The 24,405-nt window shown below is 44.5% G+C and overlaps 1 protein-coding gene across 1 annotated transcript in view; it reads left to right on the top strand.

Moving 5' to 3' along the window:
• Positions 1-24,405, top strand: part of LOC111964224 (leucine-rich repeat and calponin homology domain-containing protein 2-like) — an 88,708-nt gene that overhangs the window by 54,067 nt on the left and 10,236 nt on the right. The window contains 2 exon segments of the mRNA XM_070443667.1: positions 2,719-2,734; positions 4,950-5,040. Of these exon segments, the coding sequence (XP_070299768.1) occupies positions 2,719-2,734; positions 4,950-5,040 (107 nt within the window).

Here is a 24,405-nt window from a genome sequence, read left to right on the forward strand (position 1 = left end):
TGTGTAGATGGGTGAGACAAAAATTATTTAATACATTTTGAATTCAGGCTGTAACACAACAAAATGTGGAATGAGTCAAGGGGTCTGAATACTTTATGAAGGCACTCTACAATGTCAACTGTGTGTCAAGCATGTGCCTCAGTGTTAGAGGTTGAATTTTCTTGTGGGAGGCTCTGTTTAAAAGTGCAATCTGGGATTGCTACATACATTTTTTGACTCTTCCAGGGGAATGCTATGATCCCTTATTGATGTCACTTGTTAAATCCTCTTCAATCAGTGTAGATGAAGGTGAGGACAGGTTAGAGAAGAATTTTTAAGCTTTGAGACAATTGAGAAATGGATTGTGTATGTGTGTCATTCAAAGGGTGAATGGGCAAGACAAACAATGTAAGGGCCTTTGAACAAGGTATGGTAGTAGGTGCCAGGCGCACTGGTTTCTGTCAAGAACTGCAACGCTGCTGGGATTTTCACACTCATCGGTTTCCCGTGTGTATCAAGAATGATCCACCACCCAAAGGACATCCAACCAACTTGACACAACTGTGGGAAGCATTGGAGTCAACATGGGCCAGCATCCCTGTGCAATGCTTTCGACACCTTGTAGATAGAGTCCATGCCCCAACGAATTGAGGCTGTTCTGAGGAAAAAAGTTGGTACAACGCAATATGAGGATATGTTTTGCAGTGGTGTAAAGTACTTTAAAGTACTACTTAACTCGTGCCCCGACAAATTGAGGCTGTTCTGAGGGCGGGGGTGCAACTCAATATTAGGAAGGTGTTCCTACTGTTTGTTTTACTCAGTGTATACCCATTAATTCTTGAAGAATAATGTATAAATGCTTCATGAGCTTAGTTCTACTGTCGTATTTGCTTTTTTACTCCATTGTTTGTAAACAATGTCATCGTAAACAAACACTGTATAGCCTCAAAACATGGTTAAAACTATCATTTTGATCTCATGGTCAGTCCTTGCATCCATAGCTCTGTCTATGAATTTGAGAGTGGTTACATTTCTCCAGCCCCATCCTTCAGCTGTTTACCAATTCAGTGGCAGGGTGACTGCTTTGTTTCAATCGCAGATTTCCCTTTTAACAAAATATAAAATAGAGAAGACAAACTATTAATGGGTGTCATAGATATTCAACAAACAGGAAAATGGTGTCCCTGTCAGAGTTGCAATCTGTCCTGCACTCCCGGTCAATCACTGGACCTTTGACCTTAGTTCCTGATTACTTTGTCTCTGTTGCCATGATAACAATGATATGTGAGACGACCTTCTCAACTTTCCTTCCAAGAAAAATGGTGGAGGAGTTCAGCGGAATTTTCATGGTATTTCACTATTAATAAATGGTTTACAAAATCTAAGCAATGTGGTGTTGAACCCACAGAAAGGAAACTAACATGCTGACCACACCGCCCGCGTCGTGTGCTCGAGCGTTGCAAAATAAATGTATACAACATGTTATTCAATCATTGCACCCACACTGCTCGCATGCGTTCATGAGCGTCTGCATAGCCAGGTGCTAAAATAGAACTTGGTTCTATTTGTGATGCTTGACGCGCTGCAAGTCCCGCCTCTCCCATCTCCTCATTGGTTCTTAGGAGCACATACTCATGGGCGTGATTGAAAGATGAACTGAGGTCCACACTCCAGTCCAGTTGATGGTGGAAATACACCTTAAAGTTGGTTGCCACCATATATTCCAAAGAAGAAGAAGCCTGAAGGAGGAGAGATTACTAGAAACAAACTCGGTTTAACTTTTTATGTGTGGATTAATTGTGTGGATTAGTTGTCAGAGTACAGGACCTTGTGCATTTCAGGTAAAATAACAACTCAATGTTTATATCCCAGGACAAATTAGCTAGCAACAGCAATCTAGCTAAATGAATATACACTGCTCAAAAAAATAAAGGGAACACTTAAACAACACAATGTAACTCCAAGTCAATCACACTTCTGTGAAATCAAACTGTCCACTTAGGAAGCAACACTGATTGACAATAAATTTCACATGCTGTTGTGCAAATGGAATAGACAACAGGTTGAAATTATAGGCAATTAGCAAGACACCCCCAATAAAGGAGTGGTTCTGCAGGTGGTGACACAGACCACTTCTCAGTTCCTATGCTTCCTGGCTGATGTTTTGGTCACTTTTGAATGCTGGCGGTGCTTTCACTCTAGTGGTAGCATGAGACGGAGTCTACAACCCACACAAGTGGCTCAGGTAGTGCAGCTCATCCAGGATGGCACATCAATGCGAGCTGTGGCAAGAAGGTTGCTGTGTCTGTCAGCGTAGTGTCCAGAGCATGGAGGCGCTACCAGGAGACAGGCCAGTACATCAGGAGACGTGGAGGAGGCCGTAGGAGGGAACAACCCAGCAGCAGAACCGCTACCTCCGCCTTTGTGCAAGGAGGAGCACTGCCAGAGCCCTGCAAAATGACCTCCAGCAGGCCACAAATGTGCATGTGTCTGCTCAAACGGTCAGAAACAGACTTCATGGGGTGGTATGAGGGCCCGACGTCCACAGGTGAGGGTTGTGTTTACAGCCCAATACCGTGCAGGACGTTTGGCATTTGCCAGAGAAACACCAAGATTGGCAAATTCGCCACTGTGCTCTTCACAGATGAAAGCAGGTTCACACTGAGCAGTGACAAACGTGACAGAGTCTGGAGACGCTGTGGAGAACGTTCTGCTGCCTGCAACATCCTCCAGCATGAGCGGTTTGGCGTGGTCAGTCATGGTGTGGGGTGGCATTTCTTTGGGGGGCCGCACAGCCCTCCATGTGCTCGCCAGAGGAAGCCTGACTGCCATTAGGTACGAGATGAGATCCTCAGACCCCTTGTGAGACCATATGCTGGTGCGGTTGGCCCTGGGTTCTCTCCTAATGCAAGACAATGCTAGACCTCATGTGGCTGGGATTGTCAGCAGTTCTGCAAGAGGAAGGCATTGATGCTATGGACTGGCCCGCCGTTCCCCAGACCTGAATCCAATTGAGCACATCTGGGACATCATGTCTCACTCCATCCACCAACGCCACGTTGCACCACAGACTGTCCAGGAGTTGGCGGATGCTTTAGTCCAGGTCTGGGAGGAGATCCTCAGGAGACCACCCGCCACTTCATCAGGAGCATGCCCAGGCGTTGTAGGGAGGTCATACAGGCACGTGGAGGCCACACACACTACTGAGCTCATTTTGACTTGTTTTACGGACATTACATCAAAGTTGGATCAGCTGTAGTGGTGGTTTTCCACTTTAATTTTGAGTGTGACTCCAAATCCAGACCTCCATGGGTTGATAAATTTGATTTCCATTGATAATTTTTGTGTGATTTTGTTGTCAGCACATTCAACTATGTAAAGAAAAAAGTATTTAATAAGAATATTTCATTCATTCAGATCTAGGATGTGTTATTTTAGTGTTCCCTTTATTTTTTTGAGCAGTGTAGTTGGTTCAGAGTTKATTTTGATATTTCAACCCGCGTGTCCTGATCGCGTCTGGTGTGGGTGGACAAAATCAACATGCGCGTAATGGCGCACACTCTCGAGCAGTGTGGTCAGCATGTAAGGAGATTTCCTTAGAAGTAGTTATAGTATAATTAGTACATAATGCTATACACTGAGTATACAAAACATTAGTGGTGGAAAAAGTACCCAATTGTCATACTTGACTAAAAGTAAAGATACCTTAATAGTAAATGACTCAAGTAAAAGTAAAAGTCATCCAGTAAAATACTACTTGATTAAGTCTAAAAGTATTTGGTTTTAAATATACATAAGTATCAAAAGTAAATGTTATTGCTAAAATTTTGTTAAGTATCAAAAGTAAAATAATTTCAAATTCCTTATTAAGCAAACCAGACAGCACCTTTTTCTTGTTATTTTAATGTGTGGATAGCCAGTGGCACACTCCAGCACTCAGAAATAATTTACAAACGAAGCATGTGTGTTTAGTGAGTCCGCCAGGTCAGAGGCAGTAGGTATGACCAGGGATGTTCTCTTGATAAGGGCGTGAATTGGACCATAGGAATGTAGTGAAGTAAAAGTAAAAGTTGTCAACTTTTTATATTTAAGTACAGATACCCTGAAAAACGTGTTAAGTAAAAATACTACTTAAAAGTACTACTTAAGTACTTTACACCACTGCAAAACATTAAGAAAACCTTCCTAATATTGAGTTGTTCCTCAGAACAGCTCAATTCGTTGGGGCATGGACTCTATCTACAAGGTGTTGAAAGCGTTGCACAGGGATGCTGGCCCATGTTGACTCCAATGCTTCCCACAGTTGTGTCAAGATGGTTGGATGTCCTTTGGGTGGTGGACCATGTTGACTCCAATGCTTCCCACCAGTTTTGTGCAAGTTGTGGTGGATGTTCCGTTGGGTGGTGGGACCATGTGAGACTCCAATGGCTTCCCACAGCTTGTGTCAAGATGGTTGATGTCCTTTGGTGGTGGACCCATGGTGACTCCAATGCTTCCCACAGTTGTGTCAAGTTGGTTGGATGTCCTTTGGGTGGTGGACCATTTCTGTGACCACAGACAGGAAACTGTTGTGTGACAAAAAACCCAGCAGTGTGCCAGTCTTGACACAAACCAGTACGCCTGGCACCTACTACCATACCCCGTGTAAACTGATGGTTATGGATGAAGGACAGTCCATGAAAATAACTGTCACAAACTGTTTTTAAACAGGGTTTCCCATACTCTTGTTCAAATTGCATGACCATCACACAGCCCTAGTCTGAACATTCCAAAGTTACAATTATTGTTGGAAGGAAGATTGTGAGTATGATCAGTAAAAAGTCTCGACTCTGATCTCATCTCTGCAGGGCTCAATGGTATTCCCAGAGGTCCATTGTTTGAAAGTTCCCTAAATGTGTAATTCAGTGATTTCTGTAGGTCACAACCTATATGTTTCTTATTAGTTGGTGTAGCGTTCTGTCGAAAGCAAGCCGTCAAGAGTCGTCAGACCCAGTTTCACCATGAGGAGGGAAGATGGAACACCTGAGAGAGGAGATGGAGCAGATTGGCGTCCTACGGCAGGTCAGGACACTCCGAAAACACCAGATGACAAACAATGACTAAGACCAACACCAATAATAATCATTTGGGGGGGGGGGTGCTTATATTTGTCCTGTTATACACGTGTGTGTAATGTATGTTATTTATTTTTGCATATCTCACTCCCCTAGGCACCGCAGGGAATGGGTCACCGCCAGGCTCGCCATTGTATTAGAGCGCCCCTGGAGCAATTAGGGTTAAGTGCCTTGCTCAAGGGCACACCGGCAGACTTTTTCACCTTGTCGGCTCCGGTATTCGAACCAGAAACCTTTTGTTTACTGGCCCAACGCTCTAACCTTGAGTAGTCCGATTAGACTTGCAACAGTCCTTTTCATTCTAAACTAAATTGACTGAATCCTTTATAAAATATGTGTCAAGAGTTTTAAGAACAATCAGCAGCTATTCATCAGGTGTGAACAAATGCCTATTGTATTGGCAGTGTTGACAGGAGAATGTATTACTGTAATTCTAAGATGTTTTCCTCATCTGATGAGACTTGAATGGGCTATTTCATGTTTTCCTCAGAATTCTCGACGTGTCACTACTTGTTCTTCCAGACAGCTACAGGTAGCGTTGGGCATTCGACAGCATCCCAGTGGGGCCCTCAGGGCTCCCCAGAAGCATGCACATTGCATGCCCACATTTATATGGAGCTGTGGAGTGAAATAGTTTAAATTAAATATATCTGTTATACAGTTGAAGTCAGAAGTTTACATACAGTTGTGGCCAAAAGTTTTGAGAATGACACAAATATTTATTTTCACAAAGTCTGCTGCCTCAGTCTGTATGATGGCAATTTGCATATACTCTAGAATGTTATGAGGAGTGATCAGATGAATTGCAATTAATTGCAAAGTCCCTCTTTGCCATGCAAATGAACTGAACCCCCCCCAAAAAATGTCCATTGCATTTCAGCCCTGCCACAAAAGGACCAGCTGACATCATGTCAGTGATTCTCTCGTTAACTTCTTATGGCTGCAATCCCGCTAACGGGATGATATGACAACAGCCAGTGAAAGTGCAGGGCGCCAAATTCAAACAACAGAAATCTCATAATTAAAATTCCTCAGACATACATGTGTCTTATCCCATTTTAAAGGTAATCTTGTTGTTAATCCCACCAAAGTGTCCGATTTCAAATATGCTTTTCAGCGAAAGCACTACAAACGATTATGTTAGGTCACACCAAACCACAATAAGTCCAGCGAAAGATGGCAGTCACAAAAAGCAGAAATATAGCTCAAATTAATCATCAGCCCAGGGGTTCCGCTAGCGGAACAACCACAACATTCCGCTGAAAAGGCAGCGCGCGAAATTCAAAAATATATTTTTAGAACTATGTAACTTTCACACATTAACAAGTCCAATACAGCAAATGAAAGATAAACATCTTGTTAATCTACCCATCGTGTCCGATTTTTTAAATGTTTTACAACGAAAACACAACATATATTTATGTTAGATCACCACCAAATCCAAAAAACACAGCCATTTTTCCCAGCCAAAGATAGTCACAAAAGCAGAAATAGAGATAAAATGAATCACTAACCTTTGAAAATCTTCATCAGATGACACTCATAGGACATCATGTTACACAATACATTTATGTTTTGTTCGATAATGTGCATATTTATATCCACAAATCTTGGTTTACATTGGCGCCATGTTCAGAAATGCCTCCAAAATGTCCGAAGTAATTACAGAGAGCCACGTCAAATAACATAAATACTCATCATAAACTTTGATGAAAGATACATGTTTTACATATAATTAAAGATACACGTGTTCTTACTGCAACCGCTGTGTCAGATTTTAACTTTAGGAAAAAGCATACCATGCAATAATCTGAGACGGCGCTCAGAAATACAAAACATTTCTCCGCCATGTTGGAGTCAACAGAAATACGAAATTACATCATAAATATTCCCTTACCTTTGATGATCTTTCATCAGAATGCAGTGCCAGGAATCCTAGTTCCACAATAAATTGTTGTTTTGTTCGATAATGTCCATTAGTGTCCAATTAGTTACTTTTGCTAGCACGTTTAGTTCACATGTCCAAACGCTGGCGCCGGTCCAGGCGAACTCGGACGAATACTTCAAAAAGTTATATTCCAGGTCGAATAAACTGGTCAAATTAAGTAGAGAATCAATCTTCATGATGTTGTTATCATACATATCCAATAACGTTCCAACCGGAGCATTCGTTTTTGTCTACAGAGTAATGGAACACATGGCCATATCATGACTAGCGCGCATGACCAGGAACTAGCATTCTGCCAGACCACTGACTCAAATAGCTGCCATCTGGCCCCACATCACACTAGAGGCTTCATTCCACGTTCTACTGACTGTTGACATCTAGTGGAAGGCGTAGGAAGTGCGAACAGATCCATATCTTACTGGGATGTGAATACACGATGAGTTTAACATCAACCAGCCCCAGAATTTCCACTTCCTGTTTGGACGTTTGCCTGCCATATGAGTTCTGTTATACTCACAGACATAATTCAAACAGTTTTATCCAATAGTAATAATAATATGCATATATTAGCATCTGGGACAGAGTAGGAGGCAGTTCACTATGGGCACGTGATTCATCCAAAGTGAAAATGCTGCCCCCTATCCCTAAAAAGTTAATTATGTCCAATTAGCTACTTTGGTTAGCGCGTCCACAAAGCGTGCGTCCACTATAACGTGACGAAATGTCCAAAAGTTCCGTAACAGTCAGTAGAAACATGTCAAACGATGTTTTGAATCAATCTTTAGAATGTTGTTAACATACATCTTGAATAAAGTTCCAACCGGAGAATTACATTGACTTCAGTTGAGCGATGGAACGGAGCTACCTCTCACGTGAACGTGCGTGTTCAATGCGTGGTCACCTCATGGCAGTGGTGAATCATTCCTGTCTCCTTCGGCCCCCCTTTACATTAGAGTCATCAGACAAAGTTCTATTGACTGTTGACATCTAGTGGAAGCCGTAGGAAGTGAAAACTCATCCATATCTCGCTGTAATTTCAATGAGAGCTCGGTTGAAAATCTAGCAGCCTCAGAAAAAATCCAAACAGGAAGTGGAACTTCTCAGGTTTTTGCCTGCTATATGAGTTCTGTTATACTCACAGACACAATTCAAACAGTTTTAGAAACTTCAGAGTGTTTTCTATCCAATACTAATAATAATATGCATATATTAGCAACTATGAATGAGGAGCAGGCCGTTTACTCTGGGCACCTCTGTGCAACTTTCATCCAAGCTACTCAATACTGCCCCTGCAGCCATAAGAAGTTAACTTCTTATGGCTGCAATCCTGTAACGGATGATATGACAACAGCCAGTGAAAGTGCAGGGCGCCAAATAAATAAAACAGAATCTAAAAAATAAAAATTCCTCAGACATACATGTTCTGTATCCCATTTTAAAGGTAATCTGTGTTGTCAAAAAAGCGCGTCATGAATTACCTCTCATGTAGTGTCAATAAAAGCCTTTGACACTTATGAAATGCTTGTAATTATACTACAATGCTTGTAATTATACTACAAAAATATCTAAAGACACTGAAGCCAGCAAACTTTGTGAAATTAATATTTGTGTCATTCTCAAAACTTTTGGCCACGACTGTACACTTAGGTTGGAGTCATTAAAACTCGTTTTTTCAACCACTCCACAAATGTATTGTTAACCAAACTATAGTTGTGCAAGTCGGTTAGGACATCAACTTTGTGCATGACACAAGTAGTTTTTCCAAACAATTGTTTACAGACAGATTTATTTCACTTATAATTCACTGTATCACAATTCCAGTGGGTCAGAAGTTTACATACACTAAGTTGACTGTGCCTTTAAACAGCTTGGAAAATTCCAGAAAATTATGTCATGGATTTAGAAGCTTCTGATAGGCTAATTGACATAATTTGAGTCAATTTGGTGGTGTACCTGTGGAGTATTTCAAGGACCTACCTTCAAACTCTGCTTGACATCATGGGAAAATCCAAAGAAATCAGCCAAGATCTCAGAACAAATTGTAGACCTCCACAAGTCTGTTTCATCCTTGGGAGCAATTTCCAAACGCCTGAAGGTACCACGTTCATCTGTACATACAATAGTACGCAAGTATAAACACCATGGGACCACGCAGCCGTCATACCGCTCAGGAAGGAGACGCGTTCTGTCTCCTAGAGATGAACGTTTTTGGGGGGCAAGTGTAAATCAATCCCGGAACAACAGCAAAGGACCTCGTGAAGATGCTGGAGGAAACAGTTACAAAAGTATCTATATCCACAGTAAAATTAGTCCTATATCGACATAACGACAAAAGGCCGCTCAGCAAGGAAGAAGCCACTCCTCCAAAACCGGCATAAAAATTCCAGACTGTGGTTTTCAACTGCACATGGGGACAAAGATCGTACTTTTTGGAGAAATGTCCTCTGGTTTGATGAAACAAAAATTGAACTGTTTGGCCATAATGGCCATCGTTATGTTTGGAGGAAAAGGGGGGATGCTTGCAAGCCGAAGAACACCATCCCAACTATGAAGCACGGGGGTGGCAGCATCATGTTGTGGGGGTGCTTTGCTGCAGAAGGGACTGTTGCACTTCACAAAATAGATGTTTTCATGAGGAAGGAAAATTCTGTAGATATATTGAAGCAGCATCTCAAGACATCAGTCACAAAGTTAAAGCTTAGTCGCAAATGGGTCTACAAAATGGACAATGACCCCAAGCATACTTCCAAAGTTGTGTCAAAATGGCTTAACCTCTCTAGGGTACGTGAGACGTTAGCGTCCCACCTCGTCAACAGCCAGTAAAAGTGCAGGGCGCCAAATTCAAAACAACAGAAATCCCATAATTAAAATTCCTCAACATACATGTATTTTACACCATTTTAAAGATACACTTGTTGTAAATCCAGCCACAGTGTCCGATTTCAAAAAAGCTTTACGACGAAAGCAAACCAAACGATTATGTTAGGTGAGTGCCTATTCACAGAATAACACAGCCATTTTTCCAGCCAAAGAGAGGAGTCACAAAAAGCCGAAATATAAATACAATTAATCACTAACCTTTGATGATCTTCATCAGATGACACTCATAGGACTTCATGTTACACAATACATGTATGTTTTGTTCGGTAAAGTTCATATTTATATCCAAAAATCTGAGTTTACATTGGCGCCTTACGTTCAGAAGTCACAAAACATCCTTTGATTTTGCAGAGAGCCACATCAATTTACAGGAATACTCATAATAAACATTGCTAAAAGATACAACAGTTATGTATGGAATTTTAGATGCACTTCTCCTTAATACAACCGCTGTGTCAGATTTCAAAAAAGCTTTACGGAAAAAGCAAACCATGCAATAATCTGAGTACAGCACTCAGAGCCCAATCAAGACACAAATATAGCCTCCATATTATGCAGTCAACAGAAGTCAGAAGTAACAATATAAACATTCACTTACCTTTGATGATCTTCATCAGAATGCACTCCCAGGAATCCCAGTTCCACAATAAATGTTCGTTTTGTTCGATAATGTCCATCATTTATGTCCAAATTCCTCCTTGTTGTTCTAGCGTTCAGTACACTTTCCAAACTCACGACGCGCGGGCAGGTCCAGCGGAAAGTACTGACGAAAAGTTAAAAAAGTTATATTACAGTCCGTACAAACATGACAAACGAAGTATTGAATCAATATTTAGGATGTTTTTAACATAATTCTTCAATAATGTTCCAACCGGAGTATTCCTGTGTCTTCAGAATTGCGATGGAACAGAGCTCGCTCTCACGTGAACGCGCATGGTCAGAGCATGTTCCGGTCATGGCAGAGCTGACTCAATCCTCTCTCCTTCGGCCCCACTAAACAGTAGAGGCATCAGCCAAGGTTCTAACGACTGTTGACATCTATTGGAAGCCTTAGGAAGTGCAACATTACCAATATCCCARTGTATCTTCAATAGGAGCTGAGTTGTAAATCGACCAACCTCAGATTTCTCACTTCGTGGTTGGATTTTTCTCTCCGATTTTTGCCTGCCTGATGAGTTCTGTTATACTCACAGACATCATTCAAACAGTTTTAGAAACTTCAGAGTGTTTCCTATCCAAATCTACTAATACTATGCATATTCTAGCTTTTTATGGCTTTGTAGCAGGCCGTTTACTCTGGGCATGCTTTTCATCCGGACATGAAAAACTGCCCCCTACCCCAAGAAGTTAAGGACAACAACGTCAGGTATGGAAGTGACATCACAAAGCCCTGACTCTCAATCTATAGAAAATTTGTGGGCAGAACTGAAAAAGCGTGTGCGACAAAGAGGCCTACAAACCTGACTTAGTTACACCAGCTCTGTCAGGAGGAATGGCCAAAAATCCCCAATATTGTGGGAAGCTTGCGGAAGGCTACCCGGAACGTTTGACCCAAGTGTAAACAATTTAAAGGCAATGCTACAAATACTAATTGAGTGTATGTAAACTTGACCCACTGGGAATGTGATGAAAGAAATTAAAGCTGAAATAGATCCAAGTTTCTACTATTATTCTGACATTTCCTAACTGACATAAGACAGGGAATTTTTACTAGGATTAAATGTCAGGAATTGTGAAAAACTGAGTTTAAATGTATTTGGCTAAGGTGTATGTAAACTTCCGACTTCAACTGTATATACAGTGTATATATACTTATTAGGTACACCAATCTAGTATGTTGGTCCATGCTGACGCAATGGCATCACGCAGTTGCTGCAGATTGGACGATGGTACGTTCATGTTGCGAATAGCCTGTTCCATCTCATCCTAAAGATGCTCTATTGGGTTGAGGTTTGGGGACTGAGCAGGCCACTCAAGTAAACTGTGGTCGTCTGCTGCAATAGCCCATACGTGACAAGGATCGACAAGTTGTGTTCCGAGATTCCGTTCTGCACACCACATACTGCACTGTTATTTGTATGTTTGTAGCCCGCCTGTTAGTCTGCATTCTCCTTCAACCTCTCTTATTATCAACGATATCTTTTCGCCGACAGGACTGCCGCTGACTGGATGTTTTTGTTCACTATGACACTACAAACTTAGCACACCTGTATTTGGAGAGTTTCTCCCATTCTTCTCTGCAGATCCTCTCAAGCTTTGTCAGGTTGGATGGGGAGCGTTGCTGCACAGCTATTTTCAGGTCTCTCCATGAGATGTTAGATTGGGTTCAAGTCCAGGCTCTGGCTGGGCCACTCAAGGACATTCAGAGACTTGTCCCGAAGCCACTCCTGCATTGTCTTGGCTGTGTGCTTAAGGTCGTTGTGCTGTTTGAAGGTGAACCCCAGTTTAAGGTCCTGAGTGCTCTGTAGCAGGTTTTCATCAAGGATCTCTCTGTACTTTGCTCTGTTTATCTTTACCCCGATCCTGACTAGTCTCCCAGTCCCTGCCGCTGAAAAACATCCCATCATCATGATTCTGCCACCACCATGCTTCACCGTAGGGATGGTGCCAGGATTCATCCAGACGTGACGCTTGGCATTCAGGCCAAAGAGTTCAATCTTGGTTTCATCAGACCAGAGAATCTTGTTTCTCATGGTCTGAGAGTATTTGCCTTTTGGCAAACTCCAAGCGGGCTATCATGTGCCATTTACTGAGGAGTAGCTTCCGTCTGGCCACACTACCATAAAGGCCTGATTGGGGGTTCTGCAGAGATGTTTGTCCTTCTCCCATCTCCACTGAGGAACTCTAGAGCTCGGTCAGTGACCATCGGGTTCTTGGTTACCTCCCATTGAAACAATGTGTGTGCGTGCTTTCCTGCGTGCGTTCGGTCCTCTGTAGCTCAGTTGGTAGAGCAATGCCAGAATAGTGGGTTCAATTCCCAGGACTAACCATGAGTTAAAAAGTTATGCTTGCATGACTGTACTGTTTATGGATCCCCTGTCATTTCTGCCAAGGCAGCAGCTACTCTTCCTGGGGTTCAGCAAAATGTATGCATTTATATAACATTTCAAAAACATGACAATATATTTCGCAACAGATTTCTCAACACATTAAGTGTGTGCCCTCAGGCCACTACTCTACTACAACATTGTATCTACAACACAAAATCCATGTGTACATGTGTTTTTAATGCGTATGTTATCATGTGTGTGTGTGTGCATGTGTCTCTTCACAGTCCCCACTGTGTGTGTATTTTTATCTGCTTTTTAAATCTGATTTTACTGTTTGCATAAGCTACTTGATGTGGAATAGAGTTTCATATAGTCATGGCTCTATGTAGTACTGTGTGCCTCCCATAGTCTGTTCTGGACTTGGGGACTGTGAAGAGAGCTCTGATGGCATGTCTTGTGGGGTATGCATGGGTGTACGAGCTGTGTTCTAGTAGTTTAAACTGATAGCTCAGTGCGTTCAACATGTCAATACTTCTCACAGATACAAGTAGTGATGAAGTCAATCTTTCCTCTACGATACTTTGAGCCAGGAGAGATAGACTTGTATTTCATGTTAGTTCTTTGTGTACATTTAAGGGCCAGCCGTGTTACCCTGTTCTGGGCCAATTGTAATTTTCCTAAGTCCCTCTTTGTGGCACCTGACCACATGACTGAACAGTAGTCCAGGTGGGACAAAACTAGGGCCTATAGTAGAGGTCGATTTTTTTTAAATGTATTTGTAATAATGACAATTACAACAATACTGAATGAACACTTATTTTAACTTAATATAATACATCAATAAAATCAATTTAGCCTCAAATAAATAATGAAACATGTTCAATTTGGTTTAAATAATGCGAAAACAAAGTGTTGCAGAAGAAAGTAAAAGGGCAATATGTGCCATGTAAGAAAGCTAACGTTTAAGTTCCTTGCTCAGAACATGAGAACATATGAAAGCTGGTGGTTCCTTTTAACATGAGTCTTCAATATTCCCAGGTAAGAAGTTTTAGGTTGTAGTTATTATAGGAATTATAGGACTATTTCTCTCTATATGATTTGTATTTCATATACTTTTGACTATTGGATGTTCTTATAGGCACTTTAGTATTGCCAGTGTAACAGTATAGCTTCCGTCCCTCTCCTCGCTCCTACCTGGGCTCGAACCAGGAACACATCGACAACAGCCACCCTCGAAGCAGCGTTACCCATGCAGAGCAAGGGGAACAACTACTCCAAGTCTCAGAGCAAGTGACGTTTGAAACGCTATTAGCGCGCACCCCGCTAACTAGCTAGCCATTTCACATCGGTTACACCAGCCTAATCTCGGGAGTTGATAGGCTTGAAGTCATAAACAGCGCAATGCTTGAAGCATTGCGAAGAGCTGCTGGCAAATCGCACCAAAGTGCTGTTTGAATGAATGCTTACGAGCCTGCTGGTGCCTACCACCGCTCAGTCAGACTGCTCTATCAAATCATAGACTTAATTATAACATAATAACACACAGAAATACGAGCCTTAGGTCATTAAATGGTCGAATCCGGAAACTATCATCTCGAAAACAAAACGTTTATTCTTTCAGTGAAATACGGAACCGTTCCATAAGCCTAAATATTCCTGTTACATTGCACAACCTTCAATGTTATGTCATAATTAAGTAAAATTCGGGCAAATTACTTCGCAACGAGCCAGGCGGCCCAAACTGTTGCATATACCCTGACTCTGCGTGCAATGAACGCAAGAGAAGTGACACAATTTCACCTGGTTAATATTGCCTGCTAACCTGGATTTCTTTTAGCTAAATATGCAGGTTTAAAAATATATACTTCTGTGTATTGATTTTAATAAAGGCATTGATATTTATGGTTAGGTACAGTCGTGCAACGATTGTGCTTTTTTCGCAAATGCGCTTTTGTTAAATCATCCCCCGTTTGGTGAAGTTGGCTGGCTTTGTTAGGAAGAAATAGTCTTCACACAGTTCGCAATGAGCCAGGCGGCACAAACTGCTGCCTATACCCTGACTCTGTTGCAAGAGAAGTGACACAATTTCCCTAGTTAAAAGAAATTCATGTTAGCAGGCAATATTAACTAAATATGCAGGTTTAAAAATATATACTTGTGTAATGATTTTAAGAAAGGCATTGATGTTTATGGTTAGGTACATGTTGGAGCAACGACAGTCCTTTTTCGCGAATGTGCACCGCATCGATTATATGCAACGCAGGACACGCTAAATAAACTAGTAATATCATCAACCATGTGTAGTTAACTAGTGATTATGATTGATTGATTGATTGTTTTTTATAAGATAAGTTTAATGCTAGCTAGCAACTTACCTTGGCTTCTTACTGCATTCGCGTAACAGGCGAAAGGCATTGCACTCCTCGTGGAGTGCAATGTAAGGCAGGTGGTTAGAGCGTTGGACTAGTTAACCGTAAGGTTGCAAGATTGAATCCCCGAGCTGACATGGTAAAAATCTGTCGTTCTGCCCCTGAACAAGGCAGTTAACCCACCGTTCCTAGGTCATCATTGAAAATAAGAATGTGTTCTTAACTGACTTGCCTAGTTAAATAAAGGTGTAAATACCGATTTCCGATTGTTATGAAATCGGCCCTAATTAATCGGCCATTCCGATTAATCGGTCGACCTCTAGCCTGTAGGACCTGCCTTGTTGATAGTGTTGTTATGAAGGCGGAATAGCACTGTATTATGGACAGACCTCTCCCCATCTTAGCTTCTGTTGCATCAGCATGTTTTGACCATGACCACAACTTGCTCAATTTCCACATTTAGGGGTCAGTGAATGATTTGTRCCAAATACAATGTGTGCAGCTCTTTGTTAGGTTTTGCAGTGATTTCACTTGCTGTGGTATCTGACGTGTATAGTGTTGAGTCATCAGCATACATAGACACACAAGCTTTACTAATAGCCAGTGGCAGGTCATTATTAAAAATTGAAAAAAGTAAGGGGCCTAGACAGCTACCAAGGGGGAATCCTGATTCTACCTGGATTGTTATGGAGAGGCTTCCATTAAAGAACACCCTCTGTGTTTTGTTAAACAGGTTGTAGTGGTATTGTTAGAGAGGGGTAAAGATAAAGATTTTGTTGGTGCGCCAAGTAGGTATTAACCATGCCGAAAGGTAAAGAGTAGGATAGATAGAGTAGCTGTAATAACGGAGCTGTGAGTCGGGAAGCAGGTGCAGGTGAAACGTTTAGTAAAACAACAAAACCAGTAACGAGACTATTCCATAATGCTACACGCCGGTAAACAAGAGCAATACCAACTGGTGAGAAAACATGTAAAGGCGTCTGTGTGTAGCTGGTGAGATGAGTCAGGCGCAGGACAGCAGATATAAGTAATAAAATACTTTACTCAAAATTTCAAACATAACACGTAATATACACGGCCACACAATACGGACCACAATACAACAAACAATCACTCACAAATAAAACATGTAGAACAGGGGGTTAAATAATAAAAAAGTAATTGAATAAGTGAAGCCAGGTGTGATAAGACAAAGACAGAACAAATGGAAAATGAAAAGTGGATCGGCGGTGGCTAGAAAGCCGGTGACGTCGACCGCCGAYCGTCGCCCGAAKAAGGAGAGGAACCGACTTTGGCGGAAGTCGTGACATTACCCCCCCCCTTGACGAGCCGCGCGCCGACACCGACCTCGGGGACGACCCGGAGGATGAGGCGCAGGACGATCCGGGTGGAGACGGTGGAAATCTCGTAGCAACGAAGGGTCCAGGACGTCCTACACCGGCACCCAGCATCTCTCCTCCAGACCGTACCCCTCCCAATCCACGAGGTACTGAAGGCCCCTCGCCCGGCACCTCGAGTCCAGGATGGCTCGAACAGCATACGCCGGGGCCCCTTTGATGTCCAGAGGGGGCGGAGGAACCTCCCGCACCTCAGCTTCTTGGAGTGGACCAGCCACCACCGGCCTGAGGAGAGACACATGGAACAAGGGATTAATGCGATAATCTGGGGAAGCTGTAACCTGTAGTTTACCTCGTTCAGTCTCCTCGGGACTTTAAATGGCCCCATAAAATGCGAACCCAGCTTCCGGCAGGGCAGGCGGAGGGGCAGGTTCCGGGTCGAGAGCCAGACCCGGCCTCGCTGCGAACACCGGGGCCTCGCTGCGGTGGCGATCAGCGCTCGCTTTTTGCCGCCTCACGGCCCGTTGTAGGTGCACATGGGCGGCGTCCCAGGTCTCCTCCGAGCGCTTGAACCATTCGTCCACCGCAGGAGCTTCGATCTGGCTCTGATGCCACGGTGCCAGAACCGATGCCACGGCGCCCACTCCCCCGGCCGGTCCTGGCAATATGACCGCAGAAACCTATCCTGATTTACTCTCTACACCTGCCCGTTACTCTCGGGGTGAAAACCTGAGGTAAGGCTGACCGAGACCCCCAGACGTTCCATGAACTCTCTCCAGACCCTGGACGTGAACTGGGGACCCCGATCAGAGACTGTCTTCAGGCACCCCATAGTGCCTGTAGGGCCGTAGGTAGACCGGGCAAAGGGAGGAGATGGCAGGACTTAGAAAACCGATCCACAACGACCAGGATCGTGGTGTTGCCCTGTGAGGGAGGAAGATCCCTCAGGAAGTCCACCGACAGGTGAGACCACGGCCGTTGTGGAACGGGTAGGGGTTGTAATTTCCCTCTGGGCAGGTGCCTGGGAGCCTTGCACTGGGCGCACACCGAGCAGGAGGAAACATAAACCCTCACGTCCTTGGCCAAGGTGGGCCATCAGTACTTCCCACTAAGGCAACGCACCGTCTGACCGATGCCAGGATGACCAGAGGAGGGTGACGTATGGGCCCAATAGATCAAACGGTTGCAGACAGCGACGGAACGTACAGGAGCCCAGCTGGACACTGGGGGGGAGTGGGCTCTGTGCGTAACGCCCGCTCAATGTCCGCGTCCAGCTCCCACACCACCGTTGCCACCAGGCAGGAGGCTGGAAGTATGGGAGTGTGATCCATGGACCGCTCCTCTGTGTCATACATCCGGGACAGTGCGTCTGCCTTAGCGTTCTGGGAACCTGGTCTGTAGGATAGAGTGAAACAAAACGGGTAAAGAACATAGCCCACCTTGCCTGGTGAGGGTTCAGTCTCCTCGCCGCCCGGATGTACTCCAGATTACGGTGGTCAGTCCAGATGAGAAAAGGGTGTTTAGCCCCCTCAAGCCAATGTCTCCACGCCTTCAGAGCCTTGACAACAGCCAACAGCTCCCGGTCCCCCACATCATAGTTTCGCTCCGCCGGGCTGAGCTTCTTCGAAAAGAAAGCACAGGGGCGGAGCTTTGTTGGCGTGCCCGAGCGCTGAGAGAGCACGGRTCCTATCCCAYCCTCGGACGCGTCCACCTCCACTATGAACGCCAAAGAGGGATCCGGATGAGCCAGCACGGGAGCCGAGGTAAACAGAGCCTTCAGGTGACCAAAAGCCCTGTCCGTCTCAGCCGACCACTGCAGCCGCACCGGTCCCCCCTTCAGCAGTGAGGTAATGGGAGCTGCTACCTGACTAAAAACCCCGGATAAACCTCCGGTAGTAGTTGGCAAACCCTAGAAACCGCTGCACTTCCTTTACCGTGGTGGGAGTCGGTCAATTACGCACGGCTGAAATGCGGTCACTCTCCATCTCCACCCCAGATGTGGAAATGCTGTACCCTAGGAAGGAGACAGACTGTTGGAAGAACAGACATTTCTCAGCCTTGACGTACAGGTCATGCTCAGTCGACCAAGCACCCTGCGCACCAGGGACACATGCTCGGCGCATGTAGCGGAGTATATCAGAATGTCGTCGATATACACCACTACACCCTGCCCGTGGAGGTCCCGTAAAATCTCGTCAACAAAGGCCTGGAAAACTAATGGAGCATTCATCAACCCGTACGGCATGACGAGGTACTCATAGTGCCCTGAGGTGGTACTTAATGCCGTCTTCCACTCGTCCCCTTCCCGGATATGCACCAGGTTGTAAGCGCTCCTGAGATCCAATTTTGTGAAGAAGCGCGTCCCGTGCATTGACTCGATCGCACTGGCGATGAGAGACAGCGGGTAGCTGTACCTCACAGTGATCTGATTGATCCCTCAATAGTCGGTTGATCCCTCAATAGTACACGGGCGCAGACCCCCATCCTTCTTCTTCACAAAAAAGAAATTCGAGGAATTTCATTCTTCTGACTCCATTCTTATGGTGAGTGATTCTGTAAAGACGTCTGTGTGTAGCTGGTGAGATGAGTCAGGCGCAGGACAGCAGATATGAGTAATAAAATACTTTACTCAAAATTTCAAACATAACACGTAATATACACAGCCACACGTAATATACACAGCCACACAATACGGACCACAATACAACAAACAATCACTCACAAATACAACAAATAATAATAAACAAGTAATTGAATAAGTGGAGCCAGGTGTGATAAGACAAAGACAGAACAAATGGAAAATGAAAAGTGGATCGGCGGTGGTGTCACGGCCGTCGAATMATGAGGACCAAAGCACAGCGTGGTGAGCGTACATATTCCTTTTATTTAGAAATAACGCCGACAAAAACAATAAACAATACAAAACAACCGTGAAGCTTAAGGGCTATGTGCCACGTTGCGGGCCCCGGACTGGGCACCCTCGTTGCGAATCCCGGACTGGGCACCCTCGCTGCAGGCCCCGGACTGGGCACCCTCGCTGGAGGCTTCGTGCCATGGATCATCACTGGAGGCTTCGTGCCATGGATCATCACTGGAGGCTTCGTGCCATGGATCATCACTGGAGGCTTCTTGCCATGGATCATCACTGAAGGCTTCTTGCCATGGATCATCACTGGAGTGAGGAGACGTATGGGCAGTCTGGTATGTGGAGCTGCCACAGGGCTCACCAGGCTGGGGAGACATACAGGAGGCCTGGTTCTGGCAGCAGGCACAGGACTCACCAGGCTGGGGAGACATATAGGAGGCTTTGTCCTTGGCAGAGGCACCGGATACACTGGGCCGTGGAGGCGCACTGTAGGTCTCGAGCTTAGAGCCTGCACAACCCGTCCTGGCTGGATGGTTATCTTCACCCTGCACATGCGGGGCGCTGGCACAGGACGCACTGGGCTGTACAGACGCACCGGAGACACTGCGTAGAACCGGTGCAGGATATACTGGGCCGAGGAGGCGCACTGGAGGTCTGGAGAGCAGGGCTGGCACAACCCGTCCTGGCTGGATGCTCACCCTAGCCCGGCCGATGCGGGGAGCTGGGATGTAGCGCACCGGGCTGTGAACGCGCACCGGAGACACCGTGCGCTCCACAGCATAACACGGTGCCTGACCAGTACGATGCTCGCCACGGTAAGCACGAGGAGTTGGCTCAGGTCTCCAACCTGACTCAGCCAATCTCCTCGTGTGCCCCAAAAAATGTTTTTGGGGGGGTACACGAGGTTGGAGCCAACTCCTCGTGCTTACCGTGGCGAGCGTCGTACTGGTCAGGCACCTCTCGGGCTTCCTCGCTAACCGTGTACGTCTCGCCGACTCCATTCTCCGGTATCCCTCTTCGCACTGCTCAATGGAATCCCAAGCGGGCTCTGGCACTCTCCCTGGGTCGGCCGACCATCTCTCTCCCTCCTCCCAGGTTGTCTCATACTCCTGGCCACGCTGCTTGGTCCTTTTGTGGTGGGAAGTTCTGTCACGGCCGTCGAATGATGAGGACCAAAGCGCAGCGTAGTAAGCGTACATATTCCTTTTATTTAGAAATAACGCAGACAAAACCAATAAACAATACAAAACAACTGTGAAGCTTAAGGGCTTTGTGCCACAAACAAAGTTAACTTCCCACAATGAAAGCAGGGAAAGGGCTACCTAAGTATGGTTCCCAATCAGAGACAACAATAGACAGCTGTCCCTGATTGAGAACCATACCTGGCCAAAACATAGAAATAGAAAATCATAGAAAACAAAAACATAGAATGCCTACCCCAAATCACACCCTGACCAAACCAAATAGAGACATAAAAAGGCTCTCTAAGGTCAGGGCGTGACAGGTGGCTAGAAAGCCGGTGACGTCGACCGCCGAACGCCGCGCAAACAAGGAGAGGGTCCGACTTCGGCGGAAGTCGTGACAAAACATAAGGGAGTGACATATAAATGGGAGGAAATTATGAAGATAATGAAGTCCAAGTGTGAATCATAATAATGAACAGGTGTGCGTAATGATAGGTGCCAGGTGTGCGTAATGATGAATCCCAGGACCGGTGGTTAGTATTCTGGCGATGTCGTACGCCAGAGGGGAGGAGCAGGAGAAGATGTGACAATAGGGCTACCAGACACACACACATCAGCAGAATAGACTGCCTACAGTGTAGTCTGTTGGCCAGATAGCCAGTGGAAAGAAAAGATAAGACACAACATATAAAACACACGTCACAGCACAGGGGTAAACCAACCAATAATACCTCATACAATAGCAATTTAACGGCAACTTCATAGAAACAATTGACAAAAAAGAACCCAGTCATCAACATTAGAGTATTTGCAATAATCTGTGTTGTGACTTGACTTTAACATTAATCTTAAGACTGTTATTTATCTAATTAACTGAGTATGTTTAATTGTTACCCGATTTAACTTAATCATGTAACAATTAACTCATTAGGATCTGGGGCACCACGAGAGCGGTTCTTTAAAGAGTTACCATCTCCCAAATTAAACTCTAAAAGATTTTTACCTATCACATCTATAAACAGTCAATTTATTAATCATAACCTCGTATCATATAATTCTGAACAGTCGTAACCTTGCATCTGCAAAAACCAGAGTCTTACTTATGATCCAGTACGACACAAATTGGTTTCATTATTTATTTACTAGCTAATTAAATCGGAACACATAATACTGGCCTTCTTTAGACTAGTTGAGTATCTGGAGCGGCAGCATTTGTGGGTTCGAATACAACAGGCTCAAAATGGCCAGAAATAAATAACTTTATACTGAAACTCGTCAGTCTATTCTTGTTCTGAGAAATGAAGACTATTCCATGCGAGAAATTGCCAAGAAACTGAAGATCTCGTACAATGCTGTGTACTACTCCCTTCACAGAACAGCTAAAACTGTCTCTAACCAGAATAGAAAGAGGAGTGGGAGGCCCCMGTGCACAACTGAGCAAGAGGACAAGTACATTAGAGTGTCTAGTTTGAGAAACAGACGCCTCACAAGTCCTCAACTGGCAGCTTCGTTAAATAGTACCAGCAAAACACCAGTCTCAACGTCAACAGTGAAGAGGCGGCTCCGGGATGCTGGCCTTCTAGGCAGAGTTCCTCCGTCCAGTGTCTGTGTTCTTTTGCCCATCTTAATCTTTTCTTTTTATTGGCCAGTCTGAGATATGGCTTTTTCTTTGCAACTCTGTCTAGAAGGTCAGCATCCTGGAGTCGCCTCTTCACTGTTGGCGTTGAAACTAGTGTTTTGCGGGTACTATTTAATGAAGCTGCCAGTTTTTTTAAACAAAGAACATTCCTCTGGTGAATCTTGAGAGCGCAGGCCTGAATCTTCTCCCTTGATTTACAACAGGCCATGAGTTGTTAACCCCCACGAGTTCTTCCTTCCCCCTCTAAGATCCATACAGTTCAAACAACAATAAATAATAACTCATGCAAACTCCCTTTAACTAAAATGTCACACCAAATACAACTGGCAGGGCACTAATAGTCCAACGACACCGAACATCAGAAGGAGCACATAGGGGGAAAAATGAAGTCTGCTGCAGTGAAACGCACTGGAACGATAGAGGGAAAATGAGAGGGTGGGGGTCTTAGCTGTTGACTTCAGGCTTGCAGTTACACTGTCTGTCCCTCTGATACATCTGATGGTTTGTTGGATTGTTTTTCAAATTTCCGCAAAAATGTTGCTATTACTCCGGAAGAGCTATCATATTTCCTCATTCCTGACTGCTGATGCACTCTTAAAGTGGCAGCGCACGGTGAATAATGTTTCTGCCACTGTGTCTTATGACCGAAATGAGCTTCTAGATACAGTGGGGAGAACAAGTATTTGATACACTGCCGATTTTGCAGGTTTTCCTACTTACAAAGCATATAGAGGTCTGTAATTTTTATTATAGGTACACTTCAACTGTGAGAGACGGAATCTAAAACAAAAATCCAGAAAATCACATTGTATGATTTTTAAGTAATTAATTTGCATTTTATTGCATGACATAAGTATTTGATCACCTACCAACCAGTAAGAATTCCGGCTCTCACAGACCTGTTCGTTTTTCTTTAAGAAGCCCTCCTGTTCTCCACTCATTACCTGTATTAACTGCACCTGTTTGAACTCGTTACCTGTATAACGTCAGCCAGCCATGAGCAGCCAGATCCGTCAGCCAGCCATAGAGCAGCCAGATCCGTCAGCCCAGCCATGAGCCGTCCAGCCAGGATCACCAGAGCCGTCCAGCCAGCGATCAGCCCTTCAGTCCGGAGCTGCCGTACCTCAGTCCGGAGCTGCCCCTTATCTGGGCTGTCCTTATCCTGGTGCTGTCCCTTATCCTGGTGCTGTCCCTTATCCTGGTGCTGCCCTTAGTCCGGTACTGCCCTTAGTCCGGTACTGTCCCTTAGTCCGGTACTGTCCCTTATCCTGGTGTTGCTGCCCTTAGTCGGTGCTGCCCCTTAGTCCGGTGCTGCCCTTAGTCCGGTGCTGCCTTATTCAGTGGGGCTAGGAAAGCGGGTAGTGACTATGGTGGGGTGGGGACCACGACCAGTGCCGGAGCCGCCGCCGTGGACGGAAGCCCACCCAGACCCTCCTAGACTATGTGCTGGTGCGCCGGAGTTCGCACCTTAAGGGGGGGTTGTCACGCCCTGGCCTTAGTATTCTTTGTTTTCTTTATTATTTTAGTTAGGTCAGGGTGTGACATGGGGTTAGGTTTGTGTTTTTTGTATTGTCTTGGGTGGTTTGGAGTGTATGGGTTTATGGTTTAGTGTATGTGTCTAGTATAGTCTATGGTTGAGTGTAGGTGTTTAGAAAAGTCTATGGCTGCCTGATTTGGTTCTCAATCAGAGACAGCTGGTCATAGTTGTCTCTGATTGGGAGCCATATTTAAGGGAGCCATAGGCTTGAGGTATTTGTGGGAAATTGTCTATGTAGAAGTTTGTAGCCTGTATGTATGTGCACAAGGTTTGTAGCTTCACGGTCGTTTTTGTTGTTTTGTTAGTTTGTATAGAGTTTTGTGTCGTGTTCATCTCTTCGTGGTGTTAATAAAGGAAGATGGCTTATTTTCCAAATGCTGCGTTTTGGTCCGTCTCTCAACCACACGATCGTGACACTCTGTAATTGCAAACAAAGGTTTCTGTACCAAATATTAAGTTCTGCTTTTCTGATGTTCAAATACTTATTCATGCAATAAAATGCAAATTAATTACTTAAAAATCATACAATGTGATTTTCTGGATTTTTGTTTTAGATTCCGTC

The sequence above is a fragment of the Salvelinus sp. IW2-2015 genome, linkage group LG5, assembly GCF_002910315.2.
Source record: "Salvelinus sp. IW2-2015 linkage group LG5, ASM291031v2, whole genome shotgun sequence".
Lineage (NCBI taxonomy): Eukaryota > Metazoa > Chordata > Actinopteri > Salmoniformes > Salmonidae > Salvelinus > Salvelinus sp. IW2-2015.